Source organism: Pleurodeles waltl, chromosome 6, assembly GCF_031143425.1.
Source record: "Pleurodeles waltl isolate 20211129_DDA chromosome 6, aPleWal1.hap1.20221129, whole genome shotgun sequence".
NCBI lineage: Eukaryota > Metazoa > Chordata > Amphibia > Caudata > Salamandridae > Pleurodeles > Pleurodeles waltl.
In genome coordinates, this window is record NC_090445.1 from 763,350,940 (window position 1) to 763,372,150 (window position 21,211).

Below are 21,211 nucleotides of genomic sequence, written 5' to 3' on the forward strand. Positions count from 1 at the left end.
TTTCACCACTTCATCATGAAGTTTTAGAAAGAAAGGGGTCAGCTCAGTATGAAACCATCAGTGAAACTCAATGGTGAATGCACCATCCTGGGCGTCTTGCCTGTTGGCATGTCAGATAAGGCAGAGGACATCTCCTCTGCATTGATGGACTCCTCCAATTATCTGGCAAGGGAGGGAGTGTTGAAGGGGGGTCAAATGTCACGCAACAGCAGATTAACAAGCTCTCTGGGTGGACGTGGTCTACAAGTGTAAAGGTCCCAAAAGAAGGCAGCAAAAGTCCTCAGAATATTGGGAGTCTGGGACAAGGGTTGACCGTCTCCCTCCATTAGCTGGGGCACAATGAAAGAAACAGTTTCACAGGCGGCTAATCAATAAAGGAGCTTCTCCAACTTATCATTATGTTCATGAATGTTACGCGCACTGGTGGGCATCATCTAAACATTTTTACCTTTAATAGAAATGTAGTATGTCAACAGTTGGGAAGGAACTGGGGTTGAATGTAATTAGTCTGCATTTATTATTCAATGAACATGTTCATTTAGTGCTTGCTCAGTGCCGAATTACACTTAGCCATGATGGTGCTGAGCCAGTCAGTCACCCATTTCCACATTGGAAGCATCATTTTTCTAATTCATTCAATCTTTCTTCCAGATGCGGGAGCTGAAGCATGAAAATCTGGTATCCTTCTATGGAGTGTGCACCGAAGAGCCGAATATCTGCATTGTCGAGCAGTATTGCAAAAAAGGAAGCCTAAAGGTACAGGTGTGGAGACAGTGCATGAGTTGAATGTTCTCATAAACAGGGCTCTCTTCAGGTGGAGCCAAATGAGATATCCCTAATTGGGCTTGTTACTAAGTGAGTGTGCAGGGGTGGCGGCAGGGGTGTTGAGCAGACCCTTTGCATGAGATCTAGTGACTGATCTGACCTTCGGCAGGAGTTTGGTAAGGTATTTTAATTACAGTCTGTTTCATATGATCAATTTCTTGTGGCCTCTTTACAAGTGCCTGAAAAGTCCCAATAGGCACAGTAGCAGTATACCAGCCCCACTGGGAATTATGAGGTCCGTGGATACATCAATGTCTTCTCATATTTACCCCTGTGATAGCAACGTTAAAAGCTGCTGAAGCCTCTGGTGAAATTGTGGGGAAGAATGTGAAACTACAGTGGAATTCAAACACGGAATTACAGATTTCCATGATAAATCCTCATGTATTCCATTTCCATAAGGAATTTTTGTATTATAGTATTAGCATGAAATGTTGCCTTGCTGATACATTATCTGTCTTTCTGGCATAGAGAATCTCATATAGTTGACTGGGGAGCCATGATCAGATGGGCTTACAATGAATGTTTGTCTCCATCGGTGGCTATACTGTGCTGACCCCCACACTTCTTTTGGTTGCTGCCCTATGTCAGAATTTCTTTTGATGTATAGGGGCCTTAAGGTGATCTGCGATGACTGTAACAATTTGCAGATTCACTGCTTTGAAGAAGTTGGAGCTTCACAGGCGTTTTTCAGCTTCATGATGCAGTTCTTGTAGAATGGGTAGTGTTTGAAGGTGTTTTGTCTTTGTGGGCTGTTGATTCACCTAGGTCCTCCTCTGTGACTAAAGCCCAATTAATTTGGGTTCTGACAAAAGGACGTCTCACTTTCCTGGAAGCTTCAGGATTATGATCAGATTGCCACTCATTGGGGGAGGGAGGCTCTATTTTCTCACTTGGGCATTTTTCTGGTGCCCTCTCTTGTACATATTTACAATGTTAGCCCTCCCATAGATGACATCTCCATTGCTTTTAGGATTATTAGATGTTACATGTGACGTAGAGGAATTTGTTAATTTCCACTAATGATGTAACTTGTCTTGATGGACATCAAAGTTGCTTCTGTTTCTGTGTGGATTTCGACTAGTGTGAAGCATTCCAGCAGTATTTCTGTTCTAGAAGAATGTTTCTTAGATCACAGGGGGTCATATATCTAGCAGGTGTCCACTGGCTGGCAAATGGGTACTTGTGTTCTTCGTATGATCTGCTTTGCTTCACTTTCTATTCCATTTCCTGTAGTAGGAAGGGTGGGCAATGACAGTTTTGTTATGTTTATTTTCCTGTAGCCTGCCTTTGCCTGGGTTCCTCCTTCTTTGCTGAGATTTTCAACCTTCTTTCTTTTAATAACATGCATAGTAGTGAGGACTGAGTACTTGGGCTGGGTGAGGCCTTGTTGAGCTATCTGTGATCCTGTCTTGGCCGTTTGCTGGCACCATGGATGTCAGGGTTCTGGTCCATCATCCTTTGTTCAGTTCACAACTGTGCCCTCTGTGGGTCTCCAAGCAGATCTTTTATCTGTTCTTGTTGAGGGATGGCTTCAGTCCTGTTGGAGGTCCATTTGGTAGAATGGTTCAGCACTCTTCACTATGGTGTGCATATGCCTAGGTGCTTAAGCACACTTCTGTACAGCATATTGTTTGTGATGTGTTGCTGGCTTCATCTGTGAGATCAAGCAGTACCATGCCACTTTGAAATATCTTCATAGATTAAGGAGTGGGGTGAGGCAATATTCTGATTGCTCATTGCTAATCTCATATCTTTCAACCCACTGTCAAATGGAAGGTGTCACCCACCTTAGGCTTTGATGGAAATATCTTACTTGAAATCCTTCTACACCTTGTAAAATTCCATTGAATGTGGTGGAACCACATCTACCATACAGTGTGATCTTAATGAAGCTCACATGTTTGAAAGGAATGCTGTTCTTCACAACTCCTATTTTGCCTTTCTCTTCCCGGTCAATAAGCCCTAACAGCCTTCCTGTAGGTTATTCCTTCTCCATACCAGCAGAGTTTGAAAACCTGTGCTGAATGGATTATGCATAGCTCTTGTCTTTATACATCTCCGTGTGTAAGGTGTGGCATAGGCAGCAAAGTTTTCTGTTTAGTGATTGTTTTCGTTTTCGCAACTGGGTGCTTGCTGAGTGTGGCAGACACCTCACAGAGTAAGTCTGTGACAGATAAATACACATTGGATTAATGACGTTTACTAAGAAATAACCGAAATAACCGAAGTGTGAAAGTAGTGTTAAATGTTACTTTCCTGGCTGGGGTCAGGGTGTTTTCATCCTACAAGGTTCGACCTGCCACATTAAGTAGGAGATGCATGATAATGAAATGCATATTTTCCAATGGGAGATTAAACTAAAAGCTACACATGTACGAATAGAAATCCATTTTACTATCATCGAGAGTAGACATTATTGTGATGGGCGACTATGTTTAGAATGAGTTTATGCCCTTTACCTTGACGTGAAAGACTTATTCGTATTACATGGTAAATTGAAAATACATGTTTAATATGTGCTCTTCCTTTTATAAGAAAATATGTATTGGAACCAATCAGTATTGAGTGTTGTTATTTTCTTTTCAATGTTGTCTTTTTCAGGACGTTTTGAGAAACACGGATATTGAACTAGACTGGATATTCAAACTGTCTTTTGCTTATGACATAGTGAACGTAAGTGTGATGACATTATGGGCTGACTTTGGGGGGCGTGAAAATCCATTTCTGCAACCTTAATATTTAATTAGGGTTTCATGGCGAAATGCCAAATATGTGGGATAAAGTAGCGCAGGCCATATATTACAAGGATATTGCCAGCCATCCAGTGTTTCTTTGGTCATATACAGGATCAGGCCTGAAGGGAGAGTTCCTTCACAAGTAAGTGCAACTTTAAGATAACTTGTAATGATTGCACAAATTTTTTTCACATATGGCAGAGGGGAGTTTATTGCTTATAACGCACGGTTACACCATCACTCTTGTTAGCGTGTCAGACCTTAATAAGTAAACCTACAAGGGGACGCTAATAGGTCGATGAACCTTTTGACTCGCATTTAAGATCTTCCCACCATAACTCCAGTACATGTAGATCAATATTCAATAACTAATCAATAACAATAATAATCAATGATAGTCATTAGCACCAGTAATCAATTGGAGTCAGTAATTGTCACACGCCATGACTTTTCAGTCATGAATAACCACACCTTTTAGTAAAAGTTAGAATATTTATTTCCCTATATTAACAATGCTAATGTCACGTAAGATAATCTAAAAATCAAATGATAAACATACAGAAACGCCACTGACTGTCCAAAGCGGCGAAAGAAGCATAATCTGATCAAAGCTTGGACCACTACACATTCTAAAGTTACAGTGCAAATTAATAACAAGAACAATTGCGCAAACAATATCACATACCGTTAGATTCAGCAAAGAAAATACATCAACTGTTACTCCCTGTAGCAGACTTTCATTAGTGAGGATACTTATCTAACACCAGATTAGCATCTGCATGTTGGGCTTCATGCAAAATAATTTAGTAAACACAGATTTGGAAAACATCTAACTATGGCTCTATCAAAATAGTGTAGTTGGTACCTAGAAAAGAAGAAGCAAATAGTCAGTAATAATATACCTCTCCTCAAATGGATCGACAAGCTAAGATAGTCTTCGTCATCAGGACATCAGTTCGGTCAGCAAAACATCAGGATTCAGCATCAAAGTTCATAAAAGGTAAAGTCTTTAAGCAGTTTTAAAGAATAGATGTAAACCCTCGAGAAAAATGGGGAGAATGGCGCATCTCCTCTTGTTGCAGTCCGACTAAGTTACATTTCCTAAAACTACTTCCCAAGTTCCTATTGGTCAAGGGATCGCATGTTCACACCTTGTCCACTAAAACTAAAATATCAAATCTATAATTTCTACTAGTACTCGGTTCACATGTCGCTGATTGGCTTCTCTTGTAATGTCCTCATCATCCGGCTTGTCAGTTAACAGTATTGTTGCAGCTTAGTCAGTGTCTTCATTGTTCTCCTCCTGAGAAAGTCAGTCTTATACATTTTACAGTTATAATGTTACATTGTACAGGAACAGCATTTTCTGGCAAGCGGTTCTCATGAGAAAGACTTTTAGCTACGGGCACATTTGGTCAGAAGAGTGGAAAATCACAATTTAATTCTCTAAGCAAATGTTTTATTAATCGTTTAGAAATACAGCTTGACATGAGGCCGTGCAACTAGGCCAAGACCTCCGCTAAGTTAATGTGAGAAGGTAGCCTCTTTCTAGCCTTGTTACCCCCACTTTTGGCCTGTGTGTGAGTGTATGTCAGGGTGTTTGTCACTGTTTTCACTGTCTCACTGGGATCCTGATAGCCAGGCCTCAGTGCTCATAGTGAAAACACTATGTTTTCAGTATGTTTGTTATGTGTCACTGGGATCCTGCTGGTCAGGACCCCAGTGCTCATAGGTTTGTGGCCTATATGTATGTGTCACTGGGACCCTGTCACACAGGGCCCCAGTGCTCATAGGTGTGCATGTATATGTTCCCTGTGTGGTGCCTAACTGTCTCACTGAGGCTCTGCTAACCAGAACCTCAGTGGTTATGCTCTCTCATTACTTTCAAATTGTCACTAACAGGCTAGTGACCGATTTTACCAATTTACATTGGCTTACTGGAACACCCTTATAATTCCCTAGTATATGGTACTGAGGTACCCAGGGTATTGGGGTTCCAGGAGATCCCTATGGGCTGCAGCATTTCTTTTGCCACCCATAGGGAGCTCTGACAAATCTTACACAGGCCTGCCACTGCAGCCTGAGTGAAATAACGTCCACGTTATTTCACAGCCATTTTACACTGCACTTAAGTAACTTATAAGTCACCTATATGTCTAACCTTTACCTGGTAAAGGTTAGGTGCAAAGTTACTTAGTGTGAGGGCACCCTGGCACTAGCCAAGGTGCCCCCACATTGTTCAGAGCCAATTCCCTGAACTTTGTGAGTGCGGGGACACCATTACACGCGTGCACTACATATAGGTCACTACCTATATGTAGCTTCACCATGGTAACTCCGAATATGGCCATGTAACTTGTCTATGATCATGGAATTGCCCCCTCTATGCCATCCTGGCATTGTTGGTACAATTCCATGATCCCAGTGGTCTGTAGCACAGACCCTGGTACTGCCAAACTGCCCTTCCTGGGGTTTCACTGCAGCTGCTGCTGCTGCCAACCCCTCAGACAGGCATCTGCCCTCCTGGGGTCCAGCCAGGCCTGGCCCAGGATGGCAGAACAAAGAACTTCCTCTGAGAGAGGGTGTGACACCCTCTCCCTTTGGAAAATGGTGTGAAGGCAGGGGAGGAGTAGCCTCCCCCAGCCTCTGGAAATGCTTTCTTGGGCACAGATGTGCCCAATTCTGCATAAGCCAGTCTACACCGGTTCAGGGACCCCTTAGCCCCTGCTCTGGCGCGAAACTGGACAAAGGAAAGGGGAGTGACCACTCCCCTGACCTGCACCTCCCCTGGGAGGTGTCCAGAGCTCCTCCAGTGTGCTCCAGACCTCTGCCATCTTGGAAACAGAGGTGCTGCTGGCACACTGGACTGCTCTGAGTGGCCAGTGCCACCAGGTGACGTCAGAGACTCCTGCTGATAGGCTCCTTCAGGTGTTAGTAGCCTATCCTCTCTCCTAGGTAGCCAAACCCTCTTTTCTGGCTATTTAGGGTCTCTGTCTCTGGGGAAACTTTAGATAACGAATGCATGAGCTCAGCCGAGTTCCTCTGCATCTCTCTCTTCACCTTCTGATAAGGAATCGACCGCTGACCGCGCTGGAAGCCTGCAAACCTGCAACATAGTAGCAAAGACGACTACTGCAACTCTGTAACGCTGATCCTGCCGCCTTCTCGACTGTTTTCCTGCTTGTGCATGCTGTGGGGGTAGCCTGCCTCCTCTCTGCACCAGAAGCTCAGAAGAAATCTCCCGTGGGTCGACGGAATCTTCCCCCTGCAACCGCAGGCACCAAAAAGCTGCATCACCGGTCCCTTGGGTCTCCTCTCAGCACGACGAGCGAGGTCCCTCGAATCCAGCGACTCTGTCCAAGTGACCCCCACAGTCCAGTGACTCTTCAGTCCAAGTTTGGTGGAGGTAAGTCCTTGCCTCACCTCGCTGGGCTGCATTGCTGGGAACCGCGACTTTGCAGCTACTCCGGCCCCTGTGCACTTCCGGCGGAAATCCTTTGTGCACAGCCAAGCCTGGGTCCACGGCACTCTAACCTGCATTGCACGACTTTCTAAGTGGGTCTCCGGCGACGTGGGACTCCTTTGTGCAACTTCGGCGAGCACCGTTTCACGCATCCTCGTAGTGCCTGTTTCTGGCACTTCTCCGGGTGCTACCTGCTTCAGTGAGGGCTCTTTGTCTTGCTCGACGTCCCCTCTCTCTTCAGGTCCAATTTGCGACCTCCTGGTCCCTCCTGGGCCCCAGCAGCGTCCAAAAATGCCAAACGCACGATTTGCGTGTAGCAAGGCTTGTTGGCGTCCTTCCGGCGGGAAAACACTTCTGCACGACTCTCCACGGCGAGAGGGATCCGTCCACCAAAGGGGAAGTCTCTAGCCCTTTTCGTTGCTGCAGAAACCTCAGCTTCTTCTGTCCAGTCGAAGCTTCTTTGCACCCGCAGCTGGCATTTCCTGGGCATCTGCCCATCTCCGACTTGCTTGTGACTTTTGGACTTGGTCCCCTTGTTCCACAGGTACCCTAGATTGGAAATCCACAGTTGTTGCATTGCTGGTTTGTGTCTTTCCTGCATTATTCCTCTAACACGACTACTTTGTCCTTAGGGGAACTTTAGTGCACTTTGCACTCACTTTTCAGGGTCTTGGGGAGGGTTATTTTTCTAACTCTCACTATTTTCTAATAGTCCCAGCGACCCTCTACAAGGTCACATAGGTTTGGGGTCCATTCGTGGTTCGCATTCCACTTTTGGAGTATATGGTTTGTGTTGCCCCTATCCCTATGTTCCCCCATTGCATCCTATTGTAACTATACATTGTTTGCACTGTTTTCTAAGACTATACTGCATATTTTTGCTATTGTGTATATATATCTTGTGTATATTTCCTATCCTCTCACTGAGGGTACACTCTAAGATACTTTGGCATATTGTCATAAAAATAAAGTACCTTTATTTTTAGTATAACTGTGTATTGTGTTTTCTTATGATATTGTGCATATGACACTAAGTGGTACTGTAGTAGCTTCACACGTCTCCTAGTTCAGCCTAAGCTGCTCTGCTAAGCTACCATTATCTATCAGCCTAAGCTGCTAGACACCCTATACACTAATAAGGGATAACTGGGCCTGGTGCAAGGTGCAAGTACCCCTTGGTACTCACTACAAGCCAGTCCAGCCTCCTACATTGGTTGTGCAGTGGTGGGATAAGTGCTTGAGACTACTTACCACTCTTGTCATTGTACTTTTCATAAGAGAAAAATATACAAAACAAGGTCAGTGTATATACACATAGCCAAAAAGTTTTGCATTTCCTCTTTTCACTTTTTTCTAAGTGCTGAAAAGTACTCCTAAACTTTCAAAAAGTTCTTAAAAGTTTAAAAAGTTTTTTTTCTGTCTTTCCAAAAAGTTCTGAAAACTTTTGTCTCTTTCTCTATCACTTTAACTCTCTCAAAAAAAATGTCTGGCACAGGCCAAAGTGTTGATCTGTCCAAACTTGCATATGACAACCTTAGCTGGAAAAGAGCAAGGAGTCTCTGTATAGAGAGAGGTTTGAGTGTAGGGAAGAATCCTGCCTTGGAACTGTTAATTAACATGCTTAGAGAACAGGATAAGGCCATAGGTGCCCCATCTGTTGAAAAAGTACCTAATAGTTCCCAATCTGATTCAGGGACTCCCCCAGGAAAAGACTCAGGAAAGAAACTTCCTAGCCTGCCCATTACTAGACACTCTAGCATAGATGGTAATGATGATGAGCCACACCAAATAAATAGTGTTGTCTCACATCATAGCAAAAGCATTTATTCTCACCATACTGGTAGTAATGTTTCTGTAAACCAAGCTGTTAAGTTGGCTTCTGTAAGGGACAGGTCTCCTTCTGTTCATTCCCATCATAGCTCTGTTTCTAGAAATGTCCCTCCCACCAACCCTGATGACAGAATGTTAGAGAGGGAACTCAATAAGTTGAGGGTGGAACAAACCAGACTGAAGCTTAAAAAGCAACAGCTGGATTTGGATAGACAGTCTTTTGAATTAGAGAAGGAAAGACAGAAGTTGGGTTTAGATACCCATGGTGGCAGCAGCAGTATTCCCCATAGTCATCCTGCAAAAGAGCATGATTCCAGGAATCTGCACAAGATAGTTCCCCCTTATAAGGAGGGGGATGACATTAACAAGTGGTTTGCTGCACTTGAGAGGGCCTGTGTTGTACAGGATGTCCCTCAAAGGCAGTGGGCTGCTATCCTATGGCTATCATTTAGTGGAAAGGGTAGGGATAGACTCCTTACTGTGAAAGAAAATGATGCCAATAACTTTACAGTTCTTAAGAATGCACTCCTGGATGGTTATGGCTTAACCACTGAACAGTACAGGATAAAGTTCAGAGAAACAAAAAAGGAGTCTTCACAAGACTGGGTTGATTTCATTGACCATTCAGTGAAGGCCTTGGAGGGGTGGTTACATGGCAGTAAAGTTACTGATTATGAAAGCCTGTACAACACAATCCTGAGAGAGCATATACTTAATAATTGTGTGTCTGATTTGTTGCACCAGTACCTGGTAGACTCTGATCTGACCTCTCCCCAAGAATTGGGAAAGAAGGCAGACAAATGGGTCAGAACAAGGGTGAACAGAAAAGTTCATACAGGGGGTGACAAAGATGGCAATAAGAAGAAAGATGGTGAAAAATCTCAAGATAAGCATGGGGATAAGGGTAAAACCAAAGATCCCACTTCAAATCTTAAACACTCTTCAGAGGGTGGGGATAAAACAAATTCTTACTCTTCTTCCCAACCTGCTCACATTAAAAAGCCTTGGTGCTTTGTGTGTAAAAACAGAGGCCATAGGCCAGGGGATAAGTCCTGTCCAGGTAAACCCCCTGAGCCTACCACCACTAATACATCAAGCTCTAGTGCCCCTAGCAGTAGTGGTACTAGTGGTGGGACTGCTGGCAACAGTCAAGCAAAGGGTGTAGTTGGGTTCACTTATGGGTCCATAGTGGAAACTGATGTAATCAGTCCCAAGACAGTTTCTGTCACACCTAGTGGCAGTGGCCTTGCCACACTGGCTGCTTGTCCCCTTACAATGGATAAGTACAGGCAGACAGTTTCAATAAATGGTGTTGAGGCCTTGGCCTACAGGGACACAGGTGCCAGTTTCACTTTGGTGACTGAAAACCTAGTGCCTCCTGAACAACACATCATTGGACAACAGTATAAGATTATTGATGTCCATAACTCCACTAAGTTTCTTCCCTTAGCTATAATTCAGTTTAGTTGGGGTGGAGTTACTGGCCCTAAGCAGGTGGTGGTATCACCTAGCTTACCTGTAGACTGTCTCTTAGGTAATGACCTAGAGGCCTCAGGTTGGGCTGATGTAGAGTTTTATGCCCATGCAGCCATGCTGGGCATCCCTGAGGAATTGTTCCCTCTCATTTCAAGTGAAATGAAAAAGCAAAGGAGAGAAGGCCTGAAAACTCAGGATCCCTCTCCATCAACAGGTAAAAAGGGTATCACAGTATCCCCTAACCACCCTACCATTCAGGATACCATTCCTGTGGTGGGAGAAACCTCTCCTGGGGTGGCACCTGTTCCAAGGGAATCATCAGCTGGCATAGCTGAACTCCCTGAGGTAGAAGTACCTCTCTGTGGGATAACTAACATTGGTGACAAAAAGAGCACCATTTTAGTTAACATGGAGCATCCCTCCAACCCTCCCAGAGAAACTTTAGTGCAGAAACCCTGTACTGCCTCACAACACTTAGGACAGCATCCCTGCCCTAGTGTGGAGCTCATAGGACAGCATCCCTGCCCTGCTCCAACTCAAGAGAAACAGCATCCCTGTTACCTCTTCCAGCCAAATGGACAAAGTTTTTGCCCAGCTATGGCTTTACTGAGACAGCATCCCTGTCTGGCATTTCCATCATTACAAATAGGTTCAGTGGATAATTCCCACTGCTCTAAACTAAAACTTACTGATAGAAACTCTGAAAATACATCTTCACATTGTTGGTTAGCTAAAAAACTTCAAACAGGGTGGTTTACATCCCCACAGGGAAGTAACCATATAGTGGATGATAAAGGGAGTAACCAGTCTATTGCAGAGCTACTCTCTACTTATCACCACTTAGACAATAAAGTCTCAACTGGCCAAGGTTAGCCTTATTGTCCTTCGTTTGGGGGGGGGTTGTGTGAGAAGGTAGCCTCTTTCTAGCCTTGTTACCCCCACTTTTGGCCTGTGTGTGAGTGTATGTCAGGGTGTTTGTCACTGTTTTCACTGTCTCACTGGGATCCTGATAGCCAGGCCTCAGTGCTCATAGTGAAAACACTATGTTTTCAGTATGTTTGTTATGTGTCACTGGGATCCTGCTGGTCAGGACCCCAGTGCTCATAGGTTTGTGGCCTATATGTATGTGTCACTGGGACCCTGTCACACAGGGCCCCAGTGCTCATAGGTGTGCATGTATATGTTCCCTGTGTGGTGCCTAACTGTCTCACTGAGGCTCTGCTAACCAGAACCTCAGTGGTTATGCTCTCTCATTACTTTCAAATTGTCACTAACAGGCTAGTGACCGATTTTACCAATTTACATTGGCTTACTGGAACACCCTTATAATTCCCTAGTATATGGTACTGAGGTACCCAGGGTATTGGGGTTCCAAGAGATCCCTATGGGCTGCAGCATTTCTTTTGCCACTCATAGGGAGCTCTGACAAATCTTACACAGGCCTGCCACTGCAGCCTGAGTGAAATAACGTCCACGTTATTTCACAGCCATTTTACACTGCACTTAAGTAACTTATAAGTCACCTATATGTCTAACCTTTACCTGGTAAAGGTTAGGTGCAAAGTTACTTAGTGTGAGGGCACCCTGGCACTAGCCAAGGTGCCCCCACATTGTTCAGAGCCAATTCCCTGAACTTTGTGAGTGCGGGGACACCATTACACGCGTGCACTACATATAGGTCACTACCTATATGTAGCTTCACCATGGTAACTCCGAATATGGCCATGTAACATGTCTATGATCATGGAATTGCCCCCTCTATGCCATCCTGGCATTGTTGGTACAATTCCATGATCCCAGTGGTCTGTAGCACAGACCCTGGTACTGCCAAACTGCCCTTCCTGGGGTTTCACTGCAGCTGCTGCTGCTGCCAACCCCTCAGACAGGCATCTGCCCTCCTGGGGTCCAGCCAGGCCTGGCCCAGGATGGCAGAACAAAGAACTTCCTCTGAGAGAGGGTGTGACACCCTCTCCCTTTGGAAAATGGTGTGAAGGCAGGGGAGGAGTAGCCTCCCCCAGCCTCTGGAAATGCTTTCTTGGGCACAGATGTGCCCAATTCTGCATAAGCCAGTCTACACCGGTTCAGGGACCCCTTAGCCCCTGCTCTGGCGCGAAACTGGACAAAGGAAAGGGGAGTGACCACTCCCCTGACCTGCACCTCCCCTGGGAGGTGTCCAGAGCTCCTCCAGTGTGCTCCAGACCTCTGCCATCTTGGAAACAGAGGTGCTGCTGGCACACTGGACTGCTCTGAGTGGCCAGTGCCACCAGGTGACGTCAGAGACTCCTGCTGATAGGCTCCTTCAGGTGTTAGTAGCCTATCCTCTCTCCTAGGTAGCCAAACCCTCTTTTCTGGCTATTTAGGGTCTCTGTCTCTGGGGAAACTTTAGATAACGAATGCATGAGCTCAGCCGAGTTCCTCTGCATCTCTCTCTTCACCTTCTGATAAGGAATCGACCGCTGACCGCGCTGGAAGCCTGCAAACCTGCAACATAGCAAAGACGACTACTGCAACTCTGTAACGCTGATCCTGCCGCCTTCTCGACTGTTTTCCTGCTTGTGCATGCTGTGGGGGTAGCCTGCCTCCTCTCTGCACCAGAAGCTCAGAAGAAATCTCCCGTGGGTCGACGGAATCTTCCCCCTGCAACCGCAGGCACCAAAAAGCTGCATCACCGGTCCCTTGGGTCTCCTCTCAGCACGACGAGCGAGGTCCCTCGAATCCAGCGACTCTGTCCAAGTGACCCCCACAGTCCAGTGACTCTTCAGTCCAAGTTTGGTGGAGGTAAGTCCTTGCCTCACCTCGCTGGGCTGCATTGCTGGGAACCGCGACTTTGCAGCTACTTCGGCCCCTGTGCACTTCCGGCGGAAATCCTTTGTGCACAGCCAAGCCTGGGTCCACGGCACTCTAACCTGCATTGCACGACTTTCTAAGTGGGTCTCCGGCGACGTGGGACTCCTTTGTGCAACTTCGGCGAGCACCGTTTCACGCATCCTCGTAGTGCCTGTTTCTGGCACTTCTCCGGGTGCTACCTGCTTCAGTGAGGGCTCTTTGTCTTGCTCGACGTCCCCTCTCTCTTCAGGTCCAATTTGCGACCTCCTGGTCCCTCCTGGGCCCCAGCAGCGTCCAAAAATGCCAAACGCACGATTTGCGTGTAGCAAGGCTTGTTGGCGTCCTTCCGGCGGGAAAACACTTCTGCACGACTCTCCACGGCGAGAGGGATCCGTCCACCAAAGGGGAAGTCTCTAGCCCTTTTCGTTGCTGCAGAAACCTCAGCTTCTTCTGTCCAGTCGAAGCTTCTTTGCACCCGCAGCTGGCATTTCCTGGGCATCTGCCCATCTCCGACTTGCTTGTGACTTTTGGACTTGGTCCCCTTGTTCCACAGGTACCCTAGATTGGAAATCCACAGTTGTTGCATTGCTGGTTTGTGTCTTTCCTGCATTATTCCTCTAACACGACTACTTTGTCCTTAGGGGAACTTTAGTGCACTTTGCACTCACTTTTCAGGGTCTTGGGGAGGGTTATTTTTCTAACTCTCACTATTTTCTAATAGTCCCAGCGACCCTCTACAAGGTCACATAGGTTTGGGGTCCATTCGTGGTTCGCATTCCACTTTTGGAGTATATGGTTTGTGTTGCCCCTATCCCTATGTTCCCCCATTGCATCCTATTGTAACTATACATTGTTTGCACTGTTTTCTAAGACTATACTGCATATTTTTGCTATTGTGTATATATATCTTGTGTATATTTCCTATCCTCTCACTGAGGGTACACTCTAAGATACTTTGGCATATTGTCATAAAAATAAAGTACCTTTATTTTTAGTATAACTGTGTATTGTGTTTTCTTATGATATTGTGCATATGACACTAAGTGGTACTGTAGTAGCTTCACACGTCTCCTAGTTCAGCCTAAGCTGCTCTGCTAAGCTACCATTATCTATCAGCCTAAGCTGCTAGACACCCTATACACTAATAAGGGATAACTGGGCCTGGTGCAAGGTGCAAGTACCCCTTGGTACTCACTACAAGCCAGTCCAGCCTCCTACATTGGTTGTGCAGTGGTGGGATAAGTGCTTGAGACTACTTACCACTCTTGTCATTGTACTTTTCATAAGAGAAAAATATACAAAACAAGGTCAGTGTATATACACATAGCCAAAAAGTTTTGCATTTCCTCTTTTCACTCTTTTCTAAGTGCTGAAAAGTACTCCTAAACTTTCAAAAAGTTCTTAAAAGTTTAAAAAGTTTTTTTTCTGTCTTTCCAAAAAGTTCTGAAAACTTTTGTCTCTTTCTCTATCACTTTAACTCTCTCAAAAAAAATGTCTGGCACAGGCCAAAGTGTTGATCTGTCCAAACTTGCATATGACAACCTTAGCTGGAAAAGAGCAAGGAGTCTCTGTATAGAGAGAGGTTTGAGTGTAGGGAAGAATCCTGCCTTGGAACTGTTAATTAACATGCTTAGAGAACAGGATAAGGCCATAGGTGCCCCATCTGTTGAAAAAGTACCTAATAGTTCCCAATCTGATTCAGGGACTCCCCCAGGAAAAGATTCAGGAAAGAAACTTCCTAGCCTGCCCATTACTAGACACTCTAGCATAGATGGTAATGATGATGAGCCACACCAAATAAATAGTGTTGTCTCACATCATAGCAAAAGCATTTATTCTCACCATACTGGTAGTAATGTTTCTGTAAACCAAGCTGTTAAGTTGGCTTCTGTAAGGGACAGGTCTCCTTCTGTTCATTCCCATCATAGCTCTGTTTCTAGAAATGTCCCTCCCACCAACCCTGATGACAGAATGTTAGAGAGGGAACTCAATAAGTTGAGGGTGGAACAAACCAGACTGAAGCTTAAAAAGCAACAGCTGGATTTGGATAGACAGTCTTTTGAATTAGAGAAGGAAAGACAGAAGTTGGGTTTAGATACCCATGGTGGCAGCAGCAGTATTCCCCATAGTCATCCTGCAAAAGAGCATGATTCCAGGAATCTGCACAAGATAGTTCCCCCTTATAAGGAGGGGGATGACATTAACAAGTGGTTTGCTGCACTTGAGAGGGCCTGTGTTGTACAGGATGTCCCTCAAAGGCAGTGGGCTGCTATCCTATGGCTATCATTTAGTGGAAAGGGTAGGGATAGACTCCTTACTGTGAAAGAAAATGATGCCAATAACTTTACAGTTCTTAAGAATGCACTCCTGGATGGTTATGGCTTAACCACTGAACAGTACAGGATAAAGTTCAGAGAAACAAAAAAGGAGTCTTCACAAGACTGGGTTGATTTCATTGACCATTCAGTGAAGGCCTTGGAGGGGTGGTTACATGGCAGTAAAGTTACTGATTATGAAAGCCTGTACAACACAATCCTGAGAGAGCATATACTTAATAATTGTGTGTCTGATTTGTTGCACCAGTACCTGGTAGACTCTGATCTGACCTCTCCCCAAGAATTGGGAAAGAAGGCAGACAAATGGGTCAGAACAAGGGTGAACAGAAAAGTTCATACAGGGGGTGACAAAGATGGCAATAAGAAGAAAGATGGTGAAAAATCTCAAGATAAGCATGGGGATAAGGGTAAAACCAAAGATCCCACTTCAAATCTTAAACACTCTTCAGAGGGTGGGGATAAAACAAATTCTTACTCTTCTTCCCAACCTGCTCACATTAAAAAGCCTTGGTGCTTTGTGTGTAAAAACAGAGGCCATAGGCCAGGGGATAAGTCCTGTCCAGGTAAACCCCCTGAGCCTACCACCACTAATACATCAAGCTCTAGTGCCCCTAGCAGTAGTGGTACTAGTGGTGGGACTGCTGGCAACAGTCAAGCAAAGGGTGTAGTTGGGTTCACTTATGGGTCCATAGTGGAAACTGATGTAATCAGTCCCAAGACAGTTTCTGTCACACCTAGTGGCAGTGGCCTTGCCACACTGGCTGCTTGTCCCCTTACAATGGATAAGTACAGGCAGACAGTTTCAATAAATGGTGTTGAGGCCTTGGCCTACAGGGACACAGGTGCCAGTTTCACTTTGGTGACTGAAAACCTAGTGCCTCCTGAACAACACATCATTGGACAACAGTATAAGATTATTGATGTCCATAACTCCACTAAGTTTCTTCCCTTAGCTATAATTCAGTTTAGTTGGGGTGGAGTTACTGGCCCTAAGCAGGTGGTGGTATCACCTAGCTTACCTGTAGACTGTCTCTTAGGTAATGACCTAGAGGCCTCAGGTTGGGCTGATGTAGAGTTTTATGCCCATGCAGCCATGCTGGGCATCCCTGAGGAATTGTTCCCTCTCATTTCAAGTGAAATGAAAAAGCAAAGGAGAGAAGGCCTGAAAACTCAGGATCCCTCTCCATCAACAGGTAAAAAGGGTATCACAGTATCCCCTAACCACCCTACCATTCAGGATACCATTCCTGTGGTGGGAGAAACCTCTCCTGGGGTGGCACCTGTTCCAAGGGAATCATCAGCTGGCATAGCTGAACTCCCTGAGGTAGAAGTACCTCTCTGTGGGATAACTAACATTGGTGACAAAAAGAGCACCATTTTAGTTAACATGGAGCATCCCTCCAACCCTCCCAGAGAAACTTTAGTGCAGAAACCCTGTACTGCCTCACAACACTTAGGACAGCATCCCTGCCCTAGTGTGGAGCTCATAGGACAGCATCCCTGCCCTGCTCCAACTCAAGAGAAACAGCATCCCTGTTACCTCTTCCAGCCAAATGGACAAAGTTTTTGCCCAGCTATGGCTTTACTGAGACAGCATCCCTGTCTGGCATTTCCATCATTACAAATAGGTTCAGTGGATAATTCCCACTGCTCTAAACTAAAACTTACTGATAGAAACTCTGAAAATACATCTTCACATTGTTGGTTAGCTAAAAAACTTCAAACAGGGTGGTTTACATCCCCACAGGGAAGTAACCATATAGTGGATGATAAAGGGAGTAACCAGTCTATTGCAGAGCTACTCTCTACTTATCACCACTTAGACAATAAAGTCTCAACTGGCCAAGGTTAGCCTTATTGTCCTTCGTTTGGGGGGGGGTTGTGTGAGAAGGTAGCCTCTTTCTAGCCTTGTTACCCCCACTTTTGGCCTGTGTGTGAGTGTATGTCAGGGTGTTTGTCACTGTTTTCACTGTCTCACTGGGATCCTGATAGCCAGGCCTCAGTGCTCATAGTGAAAACACTATGTTTTCAGTATGTTTGTTATGTTGCACTGGGATCCTGCTGGTCAGGACCCCAGTGCTCATAGGTTTGTGGCCTATATGTATGTGTCACTGGGACCCTGTCACAGAGGGCCCCAGTTCTCATAGGTGTGCATGTATATGTTCCCTGTGTGGTGCCTAACTGTCTCACTGAGGCTCTGCTAACCAGAACCTCAGTGGTTATGCTCTCTCATTACTTTCAAATTGTCACTAACAGGCTAGTGACCGATTTTACCAATTTACATTGGCTTACTGGAACACCCTTATAATTCCCTAGTATATGGTACTGAGGTACCCAGGGTATTGGGGTTCCAAGAGATCCCTATGGGCTGCAGCATTTCTTTTGCCACCCATAGGGAGCTCTGACAAATCTTACACAGGCCTGCCACTGCAGCCTGAGTGAAATAACGTCCACGTTATTTCACAGCCATTTTACACTGCACTTAAGTAACTTATAAGTCACCTATATGTCTAACCTTTACCTGGTAAAGGTTAGGTGCAAAGTTACTTAGTGTGAGGGCACCCTGGCACTAGCCAAGGTGCCCCCACATTGTTCAGAGCCAATTCCCTGAACTTTGTGAGTGCGGGGACACCATTACACGCGTGCACTACATATAGGTCACTACCTATATGTAGCTTCACCATGGTAACTCCGAATATGGCCATGTAACATGTCTATGATCATGGAATTGCCCCCTCTATGCCATCCTGGCATTGTTGGTACAATTCCATGATCCCAGTGGTCTGTAGCACAGACCCTGGTACTGCCAAACTGCCCTTCCTGGGGTTTCACTGCAGCTGCTGCTGCTGCCAACCCCTCAGACAGGCATCTGCCCTCCTGGGGTCCAGCCAGGCCTGGCCCAGTATGGCAGAACAAAGAACTTCCTCTGAGAGAGGGTGTGACACCCTCTCCCTTTGGAAAATGGTGTGAAGGCAGGGGAGGAGTAGCCTCCCCCAGCCTCTGGAAATGCTTTCTTGGGCACAGATGTGCCCAATTCTGCATAAGCCAGTCTACACCGGTTCAGGGACCCCTTAGCCCCTGCTCTGGCGCGAAACTGGACAAAGGAAAGGGGAGTGACCACTCCCCTGACCTGCACCTCCCCTGGGAGGTGTCCAGAGCTCCTCCAGTGTGCTCCAGACCTCTGCCATCTTGGAAACAGAGGTGCTGCTGGCACACTGGACTGCTCTGAGTGGCCAGTGCCACCAGGTGACGTCAGAGACTCCTGCTGATAGGCTCCTTCAGGTGTTAGTAGCCTATCCTCTCTCCTAGGTAGCCAAACCCTCTTTTCTGGCTATTTAGGGTCTCTGTCTCTGGGGAAACTTTAGATAACGAATGCATGAGCTCAGCCGAGTTCCTCTGCATCTCTCTCTTCACCTTCTGATAAGGAATCGACCGCTGACCGCGCTGGAAGCCTGCAAACCTGCAACATAGTAGCAAAGACGACTACTGCAACTCTGTAACGCTGATCCTGCCGCCTTCTCGACTGTTTTCCTGCTTGTGCATGCTGTGGGGGGTAGCCTGCCTCCTCTCTGCACCAGAAGCTCCGAAGAAATCTCCCGTGGGTCGACGGAATCTTCCCCCTGCAACCGCAGGCACCAAAAAGCTGCATCACCGGTCCCTTGGGTCTCCTCTCAGCATGACGAGCGAGGTCCCTCGAATCCAGCGACTCTGTCCAAGTGACCCCCACAGTCCAGTGACTCTTCAGTCCAAGTTTGGTGGAGGTAAGTCCTTGCCTCACCTCGCTGGGCTGCATTGCTGGGAACCGCGACTTTGCAGCTACTCCGGCCCCTGTGCACTTCCGGCGGAAATCCTTTGTGCACAGCCAAGCCTGGGTCCACGGCACTCTAACCTGCATTGCACGACTTTCTAAGTGGGTCTCCGGCGACGTGGGACTCCTTTGTGCAACTTCGGCGAGCACCGTTTCACGCATCCTCGTAGTGCCTGTTTCTGGCACTTCTCCGGGTGCTACCTGCTTCAGTGAGGGCTCTTTGTCTTGCTCGACGTCCCCTCTCTCTTCAGGTCCAATTTGCGACCTCCTGGTCCCTCCTGGGCCCCAGCAGCGTCCAAAAACGCCAAACGCACGATTTGCGTGTAGCAAGGCTTGTTGGCGTCCTTCCGGCGGGAAAACACTTCTGCACGACTCTCCACGGCGAGAGGGATCCGTCCACCAAAGGGGAAGTCTCTAGCCCTTTTCGTTGCTGCAGAAACCTCAGCTTCTTCTGTCCAGTCGAAGCTTCTTTGCACCCGCAGCTGGCATTTCCTGGGCATCTGCCCATCTCCGACTTGCTTGTGACTTTTGGACTTGGTCCCCTTGTTCCACAGGTACCCTAGATTGGAAATCCACAGTTGTTGCATTGCTGGTTTGTGTCTTTCCTGCATTATTCCTCTAACACGACTACTTTGTCCTTAGGGGAACTTTAGTGCACTTTGCACTTACTTTTCAGGGTCTTGGGGAGGGTTATGTTTCTAACTCTCACTATTTTCTAATAGTCCCAGCGACCCTCTACAAGGTCACATAGGTTTGGGGTCCATTCGTGGTTCGCATTCCACTTTTGGAGTATATGGTTTGTGTTGCCCCTATCCCTATGTTCCCCCATTGCATCCTATTGTAACTATACATTGTTTGCACTGTTTTCTAAGACTATACTGCATATTTTTGCTATTGTGTATATATATCTTGTGTATATTTCCTATCCTCTCACTGAGGGTACACTCTAAGATACTTTGGCATATTGTCATAAAAATAAAGTACCTTTATTTTTAGTATAACTGTGTATTGTGTTTTCTTATGATATTGTGCATATGACACTAAGTGGTACTGTAGTAGCTTCACACGTCTCCTAGTTCAGCCTAAGCTGCTCTGCTAAGCTACCATTATCTATCAGCCTAAGCTGCTAGACACCCTATACACTAATAAGGGATAATTGGGCCTGGTGCAAGGTGCAAGTACCCCTTGGTACTCACTACAAGCCAGTCCAGCCTCCTACAGTTAAGGCCTACAATTAATAAAGCTAATACATAATGCATAACCCTCAATATGATGTATTACTACATTAATCAAACATAAGCTCCATATTTCAGGTTAATAAGCCATTAAAAAGTATACTTTGTGAACATTGGCAGCCACTCACGTGGACACATTTTCAAATGTGTACATTATTTTTCTATATATTAATGCATTTTCCAGGCAACTCCATTACTCACAATACATGAATATTCATTCATATTTTTATTAAAACTCCTGCTTTAGCAATCCCTCATCTGAGGACTAAATGTGTCATCACACTAAACTATCACTCACACATTTTTACATCAGCTAAAATTCTGTCATTTCAATCCCTTCTAATCCTTGTTCCCTTTTCAAATTTTCCCTAAACAATTATTCCCTTTTCTTTTCTTCCCTCCACTGATTATTCTTTGTCTTTTCCAATTGTATTCTTTTACACAATTTACATATTCCCCATATTCCAATTAGGCAAACCATTACAATTAATATCCCCTGTAAAATGTTCAATAAGATTCCTTCCCCAATGTTGCTGAGCCAATTTCCCACTGAAGCAAAACCTTTACCAACTTTCTCCCAAACACCTGGTTCTTTCAAATTTTTCATTAGTCAGTTTAGTAAGTAAGCATATAATTTCCTTACTATTATCAGGAATGAACAAACAACAATGCCT

General features: G+C 45.6%; 1 protein-coding gene across 1 annotated transcript in view; it reads left to right on the forward strand.

Moving 5' to 3' along the window:
• LOC138301697 (guanylate cyclase 2G-like) overlaps positions 1-21,211 on the forward strand; it is a 378,147-nt gene that overhangs the window by 244,009 nt on the left and 112,927 nt on the right. The window contains exons 13-14 of the mRNA XM_069242214.1: positions 652-756; positions 3,430-3,501. Coding sequence (XP_069098315.1) covers positions 652-756; positions 3,430-3,501 — 177 coding nt within the window. The remainder of the gene's footprint in view (positions 1-651; positions 757-3,429; positions 3,502-21,211) is intronic.